Consider the following 18,709-nt stretch of genomic DNA (forward strand, 5'->3'; position numbering starts at 1 on the left):
CAAATGCATTGAGATGTTAATACACTTTACATAAAAGGCAGGGATACTATTCCATCCATCCTTTTCTGCCACGAATTTCCAACTCTAAGAAAATGATTTCTTTTGATCCACTCTGATAGCATGTAATTAAGGAACAATAAAACATATGGCTCAATTACCACTGCTTCTCATCAAGCATGAATTAATGAATATCAAATTATTATTAATTGTTTTTTCCTGGCTCCTTTCTATAGGACAACAATTATACATTGCTGAATTTTGAGAAGCATTTTGTGTTTAAAACCACGGGCTAGTCTTTAAGAAGAGCAGATGCTTGAAATCATCATACAGAAGACTAATTCTTTAAATTTATCAACATTTGAAAAATACATGATTATCTTTTTTAATCTCCCTAATTTATGTCAGTTGATTACAACTGCTTTAAACTTCCCCCAAATGACACCCTCTCCTCATTGTTCCATCAGCCTTCCTTCAGGAAGCATTTGCTATGTACACATAAAATAGTTTATAAGTTCAATGTCTCAATTTTAACAATAGTCTAAGTTTCTCACATATGATTACTGGATTTTCAATTCCTTGAAGAAAAGCTCTTTGAAAGTAAAAGCTATAGCTTTAGATGCTAAATAATTAAGTTAACCAGTGTGGTATAGAATATAATAAATTGTGATCACTGTAATTGACAAAATCAATGCCAATGAATGATATTTATAGACACACCACAAAATGATTTCGGTATCACTGATAGTTCATTTTATTTGCATAAGCCATCTGTAAATATAAAGTGCTATGTAATATGAATAGATGTAACATACTAAAGAACAAGTATTTTGTAGTCCATAACCATTATTTCCTCATAGATTATTTATATAACCAGATTTTGAAACACATGCAAAAAATTAACAAATTATAATATGTAAAATACATGTCATATAATTTTACCCATTACCCATAAGCCAATGTCTTTCTGTTTTTAAAAATTATATCTGCAATACAATGAATAATGACACGAAAGTTAAGCTGTTCAGATGTCCTCTCCAGTTCAAAATGATTAACAAACACATATTCAGATATACAGTGGGGCCTTGACTTATGAGTTTAATTCGTTCCATGATGGAGCTCGTAACTCAAATTACTCGTATGTCAAATCAAAAGTGAACGAGTGAGACACGTGATGCTGGGCTGATGCTGTGGCGTTCACTATGACGTTCGCTGTGCCAACTAGTGGTGGGGTATCTGAAGCTGGCTCGTAACCCGAATTTTAGCTCGCAACTCAAAGCAAAAAATCGGCCGAGAGACGGCTCGTAGCTCGAAAAACTCATTAGTTGGGACACTCGTAAGTCAAGGCCCCACTGTATTTCTAAAGAGCAAACAAAAACTTGCTTTAGAATAATTTGAGGAGCATAAAGGGGCCTTTGGGACAGTTTTCAATGCCCCTCATATTATAGATAAAAAAAAGAGAGACCAGAAATTTCAAATGACTTTCTGAGGTCCATATGACTTTATGTTATTATTGGCCAAACTGTATAAGAAAATTTCTATCAACATTTCTTTTGCAGATGAAGGAAACATATCTTGCTTTCTTGACAGTTTGTCAATAATGTCCACAAATCCAAATTCTTAGGCAAACAAAGGTGAGACAATGAGAAATGTGTTTATAATAGAAATCATGATGCACAGCTTAATGGAGCAGGGGTGGACCTGCTTGGGGCGACGATGCTCACAGCCATCAGGAGCACCATTCCTTTGACATTGGTAACTGAAACCACTTGAATTTTTGATGACTGAATCTATCCAGATAACAGATGGTTCCCTTTATGTATATGACCTTTTTGAAGGCAATTATGTTATTTATGCAATAGCAGAATTGTTCATTGTATACAAAAGTCAATCTTCAGAGTAAAAGCTTTTCTAAATTACATATTCTTAAAATAAATTTTTTTAATTCCTTAATGAATGCTTTCATCTTCACTTCCATGTGCCAGAATTATTGAATCCACTTTGCTGAAATTTTAAAAGAAAAATAACAGTTAGATATGCAAATTCAGTACAAAAGTAATTCTATAACTAAAATTCTTTAAATAATCATTCATCAAGGGGGTCATGGTAGATTCAGCATTTTACATTTTCTTTCTGCTTCATTCATCACTATGGCTTTGGGTCACACCATAAATTTGAAGGACTGTTGCCTGGTACTCATATTTAAGAGATGTCTGAGAGTTATGTTTTCACAACTTAAATTTACTATAAGAATGCAAAGCTGCCCTGGCTGGTAAGGCTCAGTTGGTTAGAGCCTTGTCCAAAAGGTTGCAGGTTCGATTCCTGGTCAGGGCATGTACTAGGTTCCAGGTTAGGTCCCAGGATGAGGGGGGAAGGGGAGGGGGGGAAGGAGGGGGAAAGGAGGGCGTGTACGGGAAGCAACCAATCAATGTTTCTCTCTCATATTGATGTTTTTTTTCTCTCTCTCCCATGCTCTCTCTCTAAGATCAGTAAAACATATCCTCAGGAGAGGATTTTTAAAAAATGCAATGCCTATGTATACATAGACAGGAAGGAAGGCACAATGACTTCTGAGTCTTTTGGTGGCCACACCTCCTCCTAAGCTATATCATGGATTTCTGGGAGGCTGGAAGTTTTAGAGCCGCTACCATATCATCAAGGCTCTTGATATAATATTGGATCATTAAAAGGCTGCTAAATTAGAAAGAAAGTAGAATATGAGAACTGGCTGGGGCAAGCAGAAAATAAAAGGCAATGTATGAATATTATTAGGTTTGTTCTTGTTACTGATTCTGCAGCCTGATGAAAAGGGGGTTTCTTAATATTTTTCAGAGCATTTTCCACATTTGTCACCAAATTCCATATTTTGGGTACCAGGTAAGAATCACAAATGTTCCCCTTTCATTCACCACTGAAACATCAGGAACCCAGCTGGCCATGCAGTGCTTTGATCAGCTCCCCAATATTATCTTGGTTATTGTATCTATTTACTATGAATTAAAAATAAAATGTTGATACTGGCTTTTAAAAAAATGAATCAAGTTTTATAGGACTTTGGTTTCCTAACTTACTGGGTACTGTGCATGTCTTTTAAATAAACTTTTAAAGCTTTCATGATAAATTTACAGGAAATGTGAGCTAAAAATGCATGTCATTAATGTTTGCTTCTCACATCATTTATGCTAATGAAAAGCCCAAATTATAGTAATGTTGATTTTAAACTGTTAAAAGTACTTACATGCTATATTTAATATAGAATTTAATATTTAATTACATATAATTAACTTTAAATTTTCCATGAAAAACATTACAAGGCATTTAGCATAATAACCAAATTAGGTAGGAAAGTATATTTCAGTGCAAGTGTAAAAGGTAATTCACAGATATGGACTTCAATTCCAATTATTTGAGCAGAGAAGATCTATTCTTGTTTAGAAAAAACAGAAAATGTTCTATAATAAATAATCTCTTTTTTTAGTTATACCTATGCCAGGTCTGATATCAAAGACAATATAAATGTTGACTGATTTTATACCATAAAACAAAATACTACCATACTATCTGCAACTGAATTCTTAACTAAATATAATTAATAAAATGTGTTTTGCTTTATTAAAATCCTTCATTTTCAACAATATTAAATGCTCATTAATATTAGCAAAAGTAACAGTTTCTTACAGAGCTTAACACTTACCCACAACTTTGGAGTAGCAAGGTTCACAGTGTATTGTCCGTTGATAAATCCAAATACTGTCTCCCGCTCTCAGGTTTTCCAAAGGCCGTTGGCATATTTCACACTAAAGGAAAAGGCAATATATAAAGTTTACATTACAAATAAAGTCTAGATTCTTAGTGTAACAGGATAAAAAGCCCTTTCAATTCAGTCAGTACAGCTCGCGATATTAGCACTCAGGTGCAGCCTCATGAGAACCCACAGAGAAGGTGAGAGTGTACTTGTCTATAATCCACATGCAGAACTGTGCGTTTCAGGGCATCTCTACCATTAAAGTTTCTACTTAACTCACTATAGAGTAGATATAAATTTCTAAAAATTGGTTATGCTAAGCACAAGATTACCAGTTGATATGTTAAACAGAAACATGAAGCATAGTTTTTGTTTGCTTATGCAATCCAGAGTTCAGGCATACACACAGAACATTAAGCAAACATTTTGAGTTGTGTTGGTTAGCTTGCTTTAGATCTATGTTCATGAAACAAGTCCACTGTCCATTGGCTAACTTTCAAGCATGAAGCTGTCATTGATTGGTTGGCTCTCAGAGACCAGTTCATTGAAGCAAATTGGCATTGATTAATTCATCTTGTTTAAACCAGTCTACATGGTTCTCTATTATCATGGCTATAGAATAACCCATCTTTTTCTAGGAGTGTGGGACATTTTTATTCTTAGTAGAATTTTATAATTATGTTGAAAATGAAAATAAATAATCCAAAATACAACAAATGGGAATTATTTATATTTACCAAAACCAACAACCAGGAGAATTTCCTTATTTTAAAATTTTTTTCTGCATACTAATTTTAAATAAAGAACTATAATCTTTTTTTTACTGAGTAAATTTTAATAACTAAAAGAAAATTCCATTTTCTCACAATTTAACAATTATAAAATTTTTCAGAATATATTTTATATAGTATTCTATATAGTATGGCCTAAAGTTAGATTTATTTTTGCTCATAACTAGGCATCATATTTCTGATTGCTATGTATCACTGAAGCTACTTGGAGGAGAAACAATTACAATACAAGTTGTCAAAGTATTGCAGCTACTTGACTGAGTTAGATAATTTCCATCAACTCATAGAATGTCAGCGCAAAAAGAACCCATAGAGTCAGGCAAATAGTTCTCAAACTGGCTGCCCATTAGATCTACCAATGCCCAGAAATCATCTCTGAGAGTCTTGATTTAGTTAGTACTGGTCCCAAGCATTCTATTTTTCTTCTAACCTCCCAGATGATTTTAATGTGCAGTCATTAGTCTAGTCAGCTTCTTAATTTTTACAGATGACAAAACTGAGGCCAAGTTAAGTTAGGTGCCTGTCCCGTAGTTAGTGACAGAGTTAGAAAACTTAAACTCAGATCTTTAGATTCCAGTTGAGTGCTCATCCCATTACACAAAAAACTAAGATGTTGACCTACTCAATATTATTTTGAGAAATAAAAGCAGTGGAATATGAAAATATAAACTGTGAAGCATTCTACTATGTAAGCTTTAATGCTATTATACTGACCACAATTTAACTATCATTAAGCGTGCTCTCAAAAGCAGACTGAGTTTCAACTCCTGTTAAGCTTATCATCCTAACTGATAGCACTCATAAAGAGCTGCTAGCTTTCTTCTCAACAGCTTTCGCACTTCATTATATATTTTGTGCAATGCATGATTTATTAAAATGTTGCAAAAACTTTTATAAAGAAAACAAGTGTTTATCTTTTCATAGGTTTAAATCTCTAGGGTAGGAGGAATAAATGTTTCAGTAATCAACTCTAAGCCTAACGCCAAGCCAGTAATTATAAACCTTTGAGGTTAGGCTAAAGAACTCTGAGAAATACTTAAGCAATGCATTATTAATGTGGATGAGAGTGTTTCTGAAAGCTTTAACTTCATCTCATGTATTTCATTAAATAATTATTTTTATTCCAGTCATTATGCAATTTTATATTTAGTTAAATACAATAAACATATCCTTACCTTGAAGCAAGTGGAATGGCAGCAAATTTGTAATTCATCTAAAATCATTTTGGTTTTTGTGCCCAAGGGCTTTCGGCAGTAGGTGCACATATCTCTTTCAATGACAGACCTAGAGAGATATTAGCAATTAAAAATAAATTTGTCATCACACAAAAGACAGATGTATTCCCCATAAAGTCATGTGGAAATGATGTTAATTTTGTTGATACTTTAGGAAATGGTAAAAATTGAGGAAAGTTTGAGATTTTACTTATTTTAGTGATAGAATTGATTCTTCTAGTTACCTCAAAATAATACCAAAGAATTAACAGAAAGGAAGGTCTCAAATTATTAATTCATTAGCAATCAAAATGCATCTGGACAGGGCAAAGATAATTACAGTTTCCTAACTGAACTAGTTCATAAGTGCCCCTTGAAGCTCAAAGAGGATTTTGAATTATTAATTTATATATATCATAGAAAAATTATACTATAGATTAATATAAAATGTTAACCCTCAAAACATTCAATAGGACAAAATAGAACTTCATTCAAGAGTGTGTTGGTAAATTAATAAATCATAGATCCCTAGTACCCTAGGGTCTAGGGATCGAGTCATCAAAATGCTCTCCTATGACACTACGCTTGGTATCATTAAAAGACAGAATACTGGGCTACATTCTATGACAAAATTTATACTCTCCAATATGATATAACACCCCTGCACACACAAACTTGATGAAGAAAAAAGAGTTTTATTATTTACTTTGGAAAAATAATGTTTAATAATAAATGAACTGTACATATTTAATCAGCAAGTCCAAGAAGACCTTGGGTCACAGCAGAGCCTTAAGAAAAGCCAGTAATTATGGGATGCTTTTCCTTTTGGAAGGTCTCAGGACTGCCTTAAATAGCACCTTGAGGACTTCACTAGTTTCAGGGTTGTTGGCATGCAGGCCTGAAATTTTCAGAGCTGGTAAATAATGGAGTGGTGAAAAATAAAAACAGCCAATACTTATACAGTGCTAATACGCTTAATAGGTACAGTACATTTTCCATGCACTTTGCTTATTTAAACTCAGTTATTCTTCACATCTCTGAGAAGCAGATGCTATTCTTTTTATCATTTTACAGAAGAGTAAACTGAGGCACAGAAGGGTGCCTGCCAGACAGTGAGTGAGTAGCAGAGGTAGGGTTTGAGCAAGGCTGCATGGCCCCAGGGTCCCTGTGCTACCTTTGGGCCTGCCCATGAGGACTGCTGGGCTCACATTGTTGACACGAATGAGTCATACCCAAGAGCCAGGATGATCTGTCATCTAGCCCAGGACTAGAAGCAGAGAGGAGGGAAATGAAAGGGAGGAGGAGGTGGAGAGGAAAGGGATTGGAGTAGATAAGGTTGTCTGGCTTTACACGTTCAGCCAGTCAAGTAACCTCTTCCTAACCCTTAGGTATAGAAATAACAACTTCCTCTTGCATCTCACTCTATAGCTACTTGCTTATATAATCCTGGCAAATATTTTCCTATGGACTCTACACATGTGTACACACACTTCATGTCCCATGCAAGCCCCTCAGGAGTAGAAGACAGGCACACTCTATCATTCACCCATTCCAGAGGCACTGAGCTAGGAGCTGGGACTATAAAGAATGTGAGACAGTCTCTTCCAACGAGAAGCTTCTTGTCCACTGGGGTAGCCAGGTGTGTGACTAGATGATGGCAGCATATTATAGACATGTGGAAAGAGTTCGGAGAGAACAGCCAAGGGAGCAGCTAATCCCAGGTGATGGCAGGAAAGTCTTGTGGAAAAGTGTCATGTGACTTACAGCTTGAAGAAGAAGGAGCCCTCTAGGTGCGCTCAGTGAGGTAGGGAGGGGTATGATGGGGGATTCGAAGCAGAGTGACCAGGCTGTACCAAAGTGCTACTCAATGAGGGTGTCTGGAGTGATTGAACAGTAGTCAATATGCAGGAGCAGGTTCTGAAGGCCATAAATTATGTGCAGAGGAGTTTGTCTTAATCCTGTGAAGTGGGAAGCCGCCTTAAGTGGGATTAGTGTGCTTTGATAAGAACTGTGGGGACATGGCTCATGTCACACAATAATCAACATAAAAAGTTGCTGGACTTACTGGTCTTAATAGAAAATTGACTTCTGCTTTCATGACTAAGAAAAATTTCAAGGACCACTTGAGGACCAGGATTGAAATTCTTCATATTAAGAGCAATACTTCTATGAAGAATATTTTCCTTCCTTAAGTTAACACTAAAGATATGAGCCTAGGGAAAGCTCCAGTGTTGGTATTGTCCTTATTAAAATCTCACTCATAGTCAAAGGTGTTTTCTAAGTATGTGAGGGATCCAGCTCTGGTATTTGGTCACCTCAGCAGTATCTATATCTTACGCTTGTGTAGATGACTTCACTCCTCAAAGAGCAATGACTTAAAGTTAAGACACTGAGAGCATTAGTAATGCACAAAATTTTATAAAAGTGACAGAGGGGATATAATATCTGTTTTGTTGTTAATCCTCACCCGAGGATATTTTTCCATTGATTTTTAGAGAGAGTGGAAGGGAAGGGGAGAGACAGAGAGAGAAACATCTACGTGAGAGAGATACATCAATTGGTTGCCTCCCACAAGCTTCCCGACCAGGGCTGGGGATTGAGCTGTCAACTGAGGTCCGTGCCCTTGACTGGAACTGAACTCAGGACCCTTCGGTTCACGGGCCAACAACACTCTACCTACTGAACCCAACTGGCTAGGGCAGGAGACACAATTTTGATGCCTGGTCCATCCATATTTCCCTTAGCAAACAGAACATGGGTTCATGTTTTTCAGAAAACATTTATTGCCCTTGCCAGTTTGGCTCAGTGGATAGAGCGTTGGCCTGCTTAACGAAAGGTCCTGGGTTCAAATCTGGTCAAGGGCATGTACCATGGTTGTAGGCTCCTCCCCGGCCCCAGTCAGGGCTCCTGCAAGAGGCAGCCACTAGATGTGTTTCTCTCACATGGATGTTTCTCTCTGTTTTTCCCTCTCTCTTCCACTCTCCCTAAAAATCAATGGAAAAATATCCTCGGGTGAGGATTAACAAAACAGAAAACATTTATTGAGTAACCGGTCGTGCCAAGCAACTCATTATGAATCGAGGTTGTGCATAAAAATTAGATATGTCTTTACCTACAACAAGCCTTATTTCCGGGCTCTTCTATAGAGAAACACTGTCAGTAGAACATCGGACATTTGCATTACAGCTGGTTTCTAGTGGTTGGGATATAATGCTAATTATTTATTTTCATTTCTTCCACTGGCAATCTGCTGGCCACACTCTCATGAGTGTCATCTATGTGACCCACTGAGCATTAAATGTTAAAGGGTGATCACTAACAGCAAAAGCCTGGGGTCGGTTTACCAGCACAAAATTGATACTCATTGTAACCCCTCCTGGGAACGGAGTGTGGGCCCCGAGTGGGTCATGGCAGCATATCCACACAGCTGTTTGTAAGGTGAGATGGCTTTAGAAAACCGCGACGAGGGAGGGCTGAGGGCACAGTCTAGTGATGCAATGAGACCTAGACTCTCATAATGTGGTGGTACTGGGGCTTCTGGGAATCATCAAAGCAGAGGGGCTGTCCTGGGGGCAGCTATAAGGCACGGAAGCTCTATTGGAATAAAATGCATGAGCAGCAGCCCAGAAGCCAAGGCACAAATTCCTGGGTGCAGAGGTTATAGTACTTCGCACACAGGCTGGGGCCAAAGTACTTTTACAGATGCTCGTATGGGAAATAATACAAATATTAGTAAGTAATAATATAAGAATAAATTCTGTTCCACATACTCAAAACTGTAACCTACCTTGGCCCCACCCTGTATATAACAATCACCATCACGAGCACCATCTCAGTACAACAGACAACAAGAATGTATTAGTATGTACATAGATGTGTGCGCATAGAATTTTACGTATGGAAATATAGACATACTCACCTATCTGAAGTTGAATAAACAGTCTGTATGTATTTTCCAGAAATGTTCTCCTGGTAGCCATCCTTTGGTGATTTACTACAAACAACACATATGGACATGTGAGAACTGGGCTCTTTCCCTAGTGTTAATGTATATACCTGTAGACAGGTGAGAAAGCACACCCTCCTCCTCATGCAGCCTTATTATTATATCCTTTGTGATGTTACAAGCCAGGATAATATACTAATAGCCTTTTTTCAATCTGGAGAAATATTGATACACAGCCATCTCCAAGTTCACACAGATAATGAGGCAAGAGGGCACAGCAAAAAATGTCATTTTTCATGAAATTTATGCTTGCACCTCCCTCATTTATTTACCATAAGAAAGGTACCTGTAGTCTAACATAAAGGAAATGCACAAAGTGAGAGCCAGTGCAAGCACAGGTACATGTACATCGCTCACATGGAGAACTAGAGACCCTTCAACTTTTACACAAGCTATAGAAGATTTTATTTTTACTTGAATATATCCAATAAAGATTAGGTTAGTATGAAAGCAAAAATTTAAAAAGTGCATAATTTTTAAAAGTCCTCCATGTTTCATTTCTTAGGCGGCTTCAGTTTATAAACGTCACTTTCTTGGAGACAAATGAAATCTGTAATGCACCAACCAACTGGCTGCTCATAATTGCTTGCCAGGTACATATGTTACCTGCGCATATATTAGGAATGGAAGCAATATGCTCCTAGTGTGAGCAATATACCACTGCCCTCCCTTGGGATTTTTTTAATGAGAAAACTCTCTTTCCCTCCCAATTGCCCGTAGGCAGACTGCTGTCAGAAATAGACACTATATTATGGAACACATAACGCATGATGCTAAATAGGAGTTTGCACATATTTTTGCATGACATGTATATCATTACTCCCATTTTAATGATGGGGAAACTGAGACTTGAAGTGGTTAAGCAGCTTTGCCGAGGCACACGGTCAGTAAATGACAAAGATTCAATCCCAAGTCTGATTCCAGGGCCTCGGCACTGCACTGCACCATCGGTGTAGACTTTAGGGAGAATTGGATTCAGCGGAAAAATCAAATTTGGGGGCTGCATTTTATAACATAAATTATGTGTGGGGTTTAGAAACTTTTTTGGATGGTTGTTCACCTGACACTGAATGGACTGAATTTCCTTGAGTCTCCTCCCCTCAGAAGCCCTCCCAGATGCTCTGCTCTTTGGTTTCTTTGAAATGGGCTCTGATTAACACATGTCACCTATATCTGCATTTGTATGCCCTGCCGTAACATTACCCCGCAATCAGACTAACTCTTGTTTTTATTCTCCTTGAAAATCAAATGCACACTTCCCTGGCCTTGGTTGATGTTTTCCTCACATCCACCACACAACCAGCAGATTTTGTGGGACAACAATTCCCTGGAATTTGGGCCAGAGTATATCTACCAAAAGGTATACCCAGTATTTCAGATAAGTGGCAAACAACAGTGGATACTACCATTAAATTAAAGTGCAAGTCCAAATTAGCATAGACATTCTTGTGTGATTTTATAAAGCTAATTATACATATATATAGTCATGTTCTCACATAAACATATATAAAAACTTTCAAATGGCTATCCTGTTATGTATGCATGTGCTATATTAAATTATTAGTCTACCAAATGACTTTTTATGATTATTTGATAACTACTTAATATTGGAAACATCATGAAGAATTTTATACCTAGAATCCAATGTACTCTTAAATGGTCTTCTATTTGAAAAAAAAAAATATAAGTACACTTTAAAATAATACCATTTCTTCTTAAACATAGATCATTTCAAGATTGTAAGTATAGAAAAATATTTTAAAGAAATTTCCAACACCTGTTCTCCACATATGTTCTCGTGTACACAACAGTATCCTTTGGTCCTGCAGGTCTGGTGTCAGCATTGGAACTGGGGAAAAACATTGAGTTTATAGTTAAAGTTTATGTACAAGAATAATAAAAAATAACAAGGCTATTATTCAATCCAATGCAAAAAATACTATATTACTTCTAAGCTATTACCTTTTAAATATAAACATTAAAGTGGTATTAATTTATTTCTGCAAAATTTCCTATGTCTCCCATTTTATTCCTGCCTTCCACTGGCTTGGCCTACTTCTAGAATACTAATATGAAAATTGGTCACGCACTAAGTCTGCTGTAGAGCATGAAGATTACTTTGAGTATTTGTGCACTCTGTTTTAGTGTCTTTAATGGGACATTTAGTTTCTCTGATGTCCCATTCATATTTCCAAACCATACTTGTCCCCTCAAATCTCAAACAAAAATGGACCTTAACTAAAAATAACATCTGATTTTAATGAAACTTTTAAATCTAGTTAAAGAATGTCAATGCCAATGTCACAATCATGCTTTAAATAAAATAACAACAACAAAAAACACACCATACTGTGGACTTTTTAGAGAAAAGTTACATTTTACACCTTCTTATCCATATGTCCCAATTTACCAAGGACCAAGCTGCTAACTCAACACCTTTGTGTAAGCCTGCTTAGCCACTAATAAAATGAGAAATTTCTGCATTTGAAAGAAGGGTCAGGTTGTATATGTGATGTTTATTAAAGACAGAGGAATAATAGTCCTGTCATTTGTTTTATAATTGACCAAGATACCACCTGAAATTCTTCCTAGCTTCATAAGAATGGGTAGTCGTTCTGGTGGACTGGTTGTTGGGAGCATCCGTCAATCCATTGACTTGGCCTTCTAGCCTGAGAATGCAAACAAATATTTGCCACTTAAAAATCAAAGCCACTTGGAATTTTTCTTATCTTAAATTTTTTTTCATTTCATTAAAATTCTGTCCAAGTAACAGGAACCCATTTACGTTTGCTGGGTTTCTGCACAGGTACACAAGCAGAATACATGTCCTATTTTACTTATTCACAGAAACCACCTTTAAGAATAATCTTTAGGCATATGACACATTATCTAGTACTAGGATGGAATACTTTTTATTAAGGGCAGGGAACACCTGAAACTTGGTCCTGGTAACATTTTCACAGCAGCAGTGCCATTTTAGAAAGCCTTTCATGTACAATATATCTGAGAGTTTATCAATTTAATGAAAATTATCCAGAGGTTGCTTGGAGAAATTCCAGTTTTCATTTTACTTTTAATGGAAAGCCATTCTTTGAAGACTGTAGAAGAATTTTGACTTAGATTTCTGCTAATCTCAAAATGTCACTATGCTTAACAAAGTCTAGGCATATTTGCTTTTTCCTATGAAACAGAGAAAAATTCTAAAGCAAAAATAGTGAAAGGTTTAGCTCCTTATCCTCCTCCATGTTAGTAAACTCATATATAGAAATGACATGAAAACCAAAAGGAAAGTTTAGCTGCCTCCTGCACGCCCCACACTGGGGGTTGAGCCTGCAACCTGGGCATGTGCCCAGACCAGGAATCGAACCGCGACCTCCTGGTTCATAGGTCGATGCTCAACCACAGATCCATGCTGGCCAGGTGATGTGATTAAAAATTCACTCTTTCATTTTATCAAAGGTTTTCTTAATACCAAAAAAAAAAAAGAAGAAGAAGAAGGAAGATGATTTGGGGAGCTAAGAGAACAGACAGAAACTACCTGTTAGATCTATACAGTTTGGGGCGGGGGGATGGAATAAGTAACCTACCTCTTTTCCTGATTTTCTATTCTCTGCACAAAATATCAACAATATCACTTCTGTAGAGTAAAAAACTTTTAAACAGAAAAGGCAGCTGCACCTTAGTAAGATAGAAAATAGGACCCTACTGTTTTCAGGGTTCCCTCTATATATATGGAGAAAAGAATTGCTACCATGGAATAATTTTTTATTCTTTCCTAATTTAAACAGTCTGTAACAACAATAAAGGATAGTTTCTGCTCAAACCTTCCTATAAAAGCAACCAAGGGACAATAGTTTTAAAGCCATTATACTGTGTGGTATCAAGAAATTTCAAAATTAGGTCCTGTTTTGTGGCTGCAGTGAATTTGTGTATTCTTTTAGCACCAGGCATCCAAGGAAAATATTCTCAGTGTGTTTTCTGTATCACTGAAAATCTACCAAGCAACAGTAAGTAAAAATAAGTCTTCACAGGCCAAGTGCAGAAATTTGAATTTTCATGATGCCTTTTATATTAAGCAATAGGAAAGGAGGCTTTTAGTCAGAAATTTTAACAGAATTTGAATTTTAATAATTTTTTCCTATATCAGCTTATTAATCACCTTGTGCATTGTTCTGTGTTGAGATAGTATTTATACTTAAATACCATACTATAGTGCAATTCCTTAGAAAACATTTCAAGTTTACATAATTTATGCAGGCTCAGATAGAATTCATAAAATAAAAGTAAATTAAATTAAGCCTTACCTTCCATTCTTATTTTTGGGTACATTAGAATTTACTTCAATTAAATTTTCCAAGTCCCGATCTCTATAGAAAAAAAATAAATTATATACATATATATTTTTAGTTACAATATAATTTTAGGAAAATTATCTAGGATAAGCATTGTATTATTTCATATAGAAAATAAAAAACAGAATAAAAACTTTAAAATTTAGTACACAATCTTAGACCTAGATATTGTGGTATAAAGCTATGGGACATTAAAAATCTGACATTGAGCTGTTGATCTATACAACTCAAGGATGAGAGCATGATGTTATGAGACAAAGAACTGATCTTTGGAAGGTTTGAGAAATCTGGTCTGGAAAGAAACAACTGATTGATATTCACATTCAGTGAATATTCAATGAGCACCACTTTGTGTCACAAAGTACTAATTGCATATTTCCATATGGATTATCTCATTCGGATCTCACAAAATCTTGCAGGACAGCATCTGGGGCTCAGAAAGGCTAAGTGAATTTTCCAAGGTCAATTAACTAATTTGTAAAAGAGTCAAGATTTGAGGCTGAGCCACCTGTCCATCTGAAATCAATTCTTGGATATTTAATTAGAGATTTCACTCCAGCTTTTTGGATTACAGGAACATGAAAAATCAACACAAAATTTGAATCAATAATTCATAATGTGCAGGATAAATGGGACAATTAGACTCTTAAATTTTGGGCTACATTTATGATTTGACACACTTTCATAAGATACAATAAATATCCTGTGGTATGTGATTTATATATTATTTATTTATAGTATATCTTTGCTATAACACTGATAGTTCCTGACCACCCCCCCCCCCCCCCCCCCCCCGCCCATGAGTTTGAAAAAGCCTTTGTCATGAACTTTGTTGGTTAGGAACATAGTTTAAGAGTTTGAGTGGCCTGGCCAGCGTGGTTCTGAGCATCGACCTATGAAGCAAGAAGTCATGGTCAGATTCCCAGTCAGGTCACATGCCTGGGTTGTAGGCTCGATCTCAGTGTGGGGTGTGCAGGATTCAGCCAATCAATGATTCTCTCTTATCATTGATGTTTCTATCTCTCCCTCTCTCTTCTTCTCTAAACTCAATACACACACACACACACACACACACACACACCCATAGATATACTATCTAATAAAAGAGAAACATAGTAATTAGCTGTACCTCCGCTACCCTTCCCATTGGCTAATCAGGGCAATATGCAAACTAACTGCCAGCCAAGATGGCGGCTGGCAGCCAGGCAGCTTGAAGCGAACATGAGGCTTGCTTGCTTCAGTGACGAAGGACTCCAACGTTCCCCGCCTGCCGCTGCCGGCCTCTGAGCTTGCAGTTTGACATTGTTACAAATATAGAAGCTAAACAAAACCCCAGAAACCTGCTTTTAGCCAGCCAGGATCTCAGAGCTGGAGTTGAAACATAGTTTCAATTATAGAACCCAAATAAATCAGATACCTTCTTTCAGCAGCAGAGGCCTCAGAGCTGGAGCCAGAGCTAAAGCTGGCCCAGAATAAAAAAGAAAAAAAGAAAAAAAGGAGCAGTTGGGAGCTTCAGTCACCTGCCAGCCTGAAAACAGCCCTCAGCCCCTCACCCAGACTGGCCAGGCACCCCAGTGGGGACCCCCACCCTGAAGGTTGTGTGACCAGCTGAAAACAGCCATCATCCCCTCACCCAGGCTGGCCAGGCACCCAAGCAGGACCCCCAACCTGATCCAGGACACCCTTCAGGGCAAACCAGCCAGCCCCCACCCATGCACCAGGCTTCTACCCTTTATAGTAAAAGGGTAATATGCCTCCCAGCACCGGGATCAGTGGAGCCAAGAGGCCTCCCAGCACCGGGATCAGCGTGACAGGGGGCAGCGCTCAAACCCCCTGATTGCCCTGCGGCTCTGTGTGTGACAGGGGGCGGTGCCCCAACTCCCCTATCGGCCCTACTCTGTGAGTGACAGGGGGGAGCTCCCCAACCCCCTGATGGGCCCTGCTCTGTGCTTGACAGGGTACAGAGCCTCAACCCCCCTGATGGGTCCTGCTCTGTGCGTGACAGGGGGCAGCGCCCCAAACCCCTGATTAGCCCTGTTCTGTGCATGACAGGGGGTGGCACCACAACCTCCCCATCGACCCTGCCTTGAGTGAGACAGGGGGTGGTGCCCCAACCCCCCAATTGGCCCTGCTCTGAGCCCAACCAGGGGCTGCACCTAGGGATTGGGCCTGCCCTCTGCCACCCAGGAGCAGGCCTAAGCCAGCAGGTCGTTATCTCCCAAGAGGTCCCAGACTGTGAGAGGGCACAGGCCAGGCTGAAGGACACCCCCCCCCCCCCCAGTGCACAAATTTTTGTGCACAGGGCCTCTAGTATATATATATATATTAAAAAAGAGTCAAAGTAGGCCATCTATTCCCCTATTTCCTTGGGCAAGTTTGACAACCTATCTAAGCTTCCTTTTGTAAATGAGGATAATAAAATCTAATCTTATAGGGTTGCAGTGAGAACAAATGAGTTAATGTAAATAAAATTTGTGGGAACAATAACTACAATTGTAGGTGAACTGAATAAGCATAGATAAATGATAGTTAAGAGAACTGTAGTTATTTACAGTATATCTGTGCTATAACACTGATAGTAGGCGCGATTGATTCCAAAATTTTGAGGGACTACTGTTTCATTTTTCTCTCTTTCTTTTAAATTTTCACACCCTTAGAATTTCAGTTTTTGTAAATATCTCTTCTGATCCTGAATAGTAGACTTAAATAATGTTATTTTACATGGAATCAGTATAAGGACTCTCACTCACAAAATTAATATTTATATGGATGAAAAATAATATTCAAAATTATCTTATATATGAAATAAGATTTAATATTCTTTTTTATAACACCCAACCATTGATAATTGATAAATCTGCAAGTTAGTCAACATTCCTTAGCTACACTTACCCCTCACATTTAAAATACTAGCTGCACACTTTTAGTAGGAAATATGCCAATCAATATATGTAAAATGTATAGGATTTCAACAGAAATCTCTCAGAAGTATCAAAATCATCTGACTGTGCAGCCTGAATATGTAAAATTCAAAAAATGGCTTCCTCAACATAAATGCTAGAACTGTATAAGGAAACCTCCTAGATTACATCCTTCAAATTCAGCAATAGAGACCGAAGGCTTTGCATTTGCCTACCCCTGATGGTCCCTCACTACTTCCTAGTGCCACCTTATTGGCCTCCGGGGCCACTGTACTATCTTAATAGCCTAGGCATGAAGTGATTCTGCCCTTAACATTTTTAAATAACACTTCACTAAATACTTGGGGATAATGGAATTTAAAAAGTGGAGTATCATGGTATTCCATAATCCAGCTTCCTATGAATGCCAAACTAGGGAACACCATAGTAAGTAGTGAGAGATCACCAGGAAATGTGAATCTTGAGAAATTAGAATTTTGTCCCAGAAAGTGATTCTCTGCTAACCCTGGATGAACTGAGAACCTTTTTCATTGCAACTTGAGAGTAAGAGACACATGGCCATGACCTTATTCCTTATTTTGGGATGTTGTTATAAGTTGGATAATACCCCCCTCCCCCACCACATTCATATGTTGAAGTCCTAATGACATTATGTCAGAATGTGACTTTATTTGGAGATAGGGTCTTTATGAAGATAATTAAGTTCAAATGAGGTATTAGGATGGGCCCTAATTCAGTATGAGTGGTGTCCTTATAAGAAGGGGGAATTTAGACTCAGACACACACAGATGGAAGACACTGTGAAGACACAGGTTGAAGACAGTCTTTTATAAGCCAAGGAGAGGGACCTAGAACAGATCCTTCACTCACGGTCTTCAGAAGGAACCAACCCTACTGACACCTTGATCCTGGACTTCCAGCCTCCAAAACTGTGAGGAAATAAATTTCTGTTTTACGCTATCTAGTCTGTGGTTCTGCTTACAGCAGCCCTAGCAAACTAATACAGATCAGCTTCTGCACTCACAACATGATTAGATTTAGTTTTTCAGCCCGATGGTGGGCATCCTCACTTCCTCCAGCATGTTTTACTCCTGCCTGTTGCAGGTACTGTGTTTTCTTCTCCACCCCCACTCCCCACTGCCACTTCCTCCACCCCCTCCTACACTTTTCCTATTCCCTGCCCCCCAAGTCTTTTTGGACCTTAGATATTTTGAGGGAGAATGGGAATGGTTTTGGATCTGAGGAAAGAGAAGAAACTAGAATCTTACAAATGCAATAATTATAGATAGATAATTCAAAATTGGAACCTATGCATGCCTTCAAAGAAGAACATTCCCAAAGTGGCCTCAGAGTGAATCATTGAATAAACCATATTATTAGTGGAGTTTTCAATAAACAGTGTCACATATCAATTTGGTAGGGGGGATTATAAAATTTAATTCTGAATAGTCTACACTAATATTTAAAGCAAAATAAAAAGTTCTAGATTATGTAAAGTATAAAATGTGTATCTGCTTTGGTTGTTCATCCTGACTGGTATCATTAGCTAGATTTGAAGATCCAGTAAAAGAAGTTCAGATTGCCCATAAACTTCTCAAGCTGAAGGATATAAAAATAAATTTCATTCTTTAATTAAGACCACATCTATTGCATCCTGTCTTTTACACTGTGGTAGAAGATAAA

General features: G+C 37.7%; 1 protein-coding gene across 20 annotated transcripts in view; it reads right to left on the bottom strand.

The window, feature by feature from the left end:
- Positions 1-1,395: 1,395 nt before the first annotated feature.
- The window catches only part of SCEL (sciellin), a 108,122-nt gene continuing 90,808 nt past the window's right edge, over positions 1,396-18,709 (bottom strand). For 17 of the 20 annotated variants that reach the window (XM_036296533.1, XM_036296531.1, XM_036296530.1 and 14 more), the window contains 7 exons: positions 14,058-14,120; positions 12,330-12,422; positions 11,531-11,602; positions 9,667-9,741; positions 5,709-5,817; positions 3,692-3,794; positions 1,396-2,001 (listed from right to left, as the gene is read on the bottom strand). In XM_036296533.1, coding sequence (XP_036152426.1) covers positions 1,985-2,001; positions 3,692-3,794; positions 5,709-5,817; positions 9,667-9,741; positions 11,531-11,602; positions 12,330-12,422; positions 14,058-14,120 — 532 coding nt within the window. In that variant the 3' untranslated portion in view covers positions 1,396-1,984. The remainder of the gene's footprint in view (positions 2,002-3,691; positions 3,795-5,708; positions 5,818-9,666; positions 9,742-11,530; positions 11,603-12,329; positions 12,423-14,057; positions 14,121-18,709) is intronic. The other 3 variants (XM_036296542.1, XM_036296532.1, XM_036296528.1) reach the window with 2 other exon arrangements.

Source organism: Myotis myotis, unplaced genomic scaffold (genome assembly GCF_014108235.1).
Source record: "Myotis myotis isolate mMyoMyo1 unplaced genomic scaffold, mMyoMyo1.p scaffold_m19_p_3, whole genome shotgun sequence".
NCBI classification, from domain to species: domain Eukaryota; kingdom Metazoa; phylum Chordata; class Mammalia; order Chiroptera; family Vespertilionidae; genus Myotis; species Myotis myotis.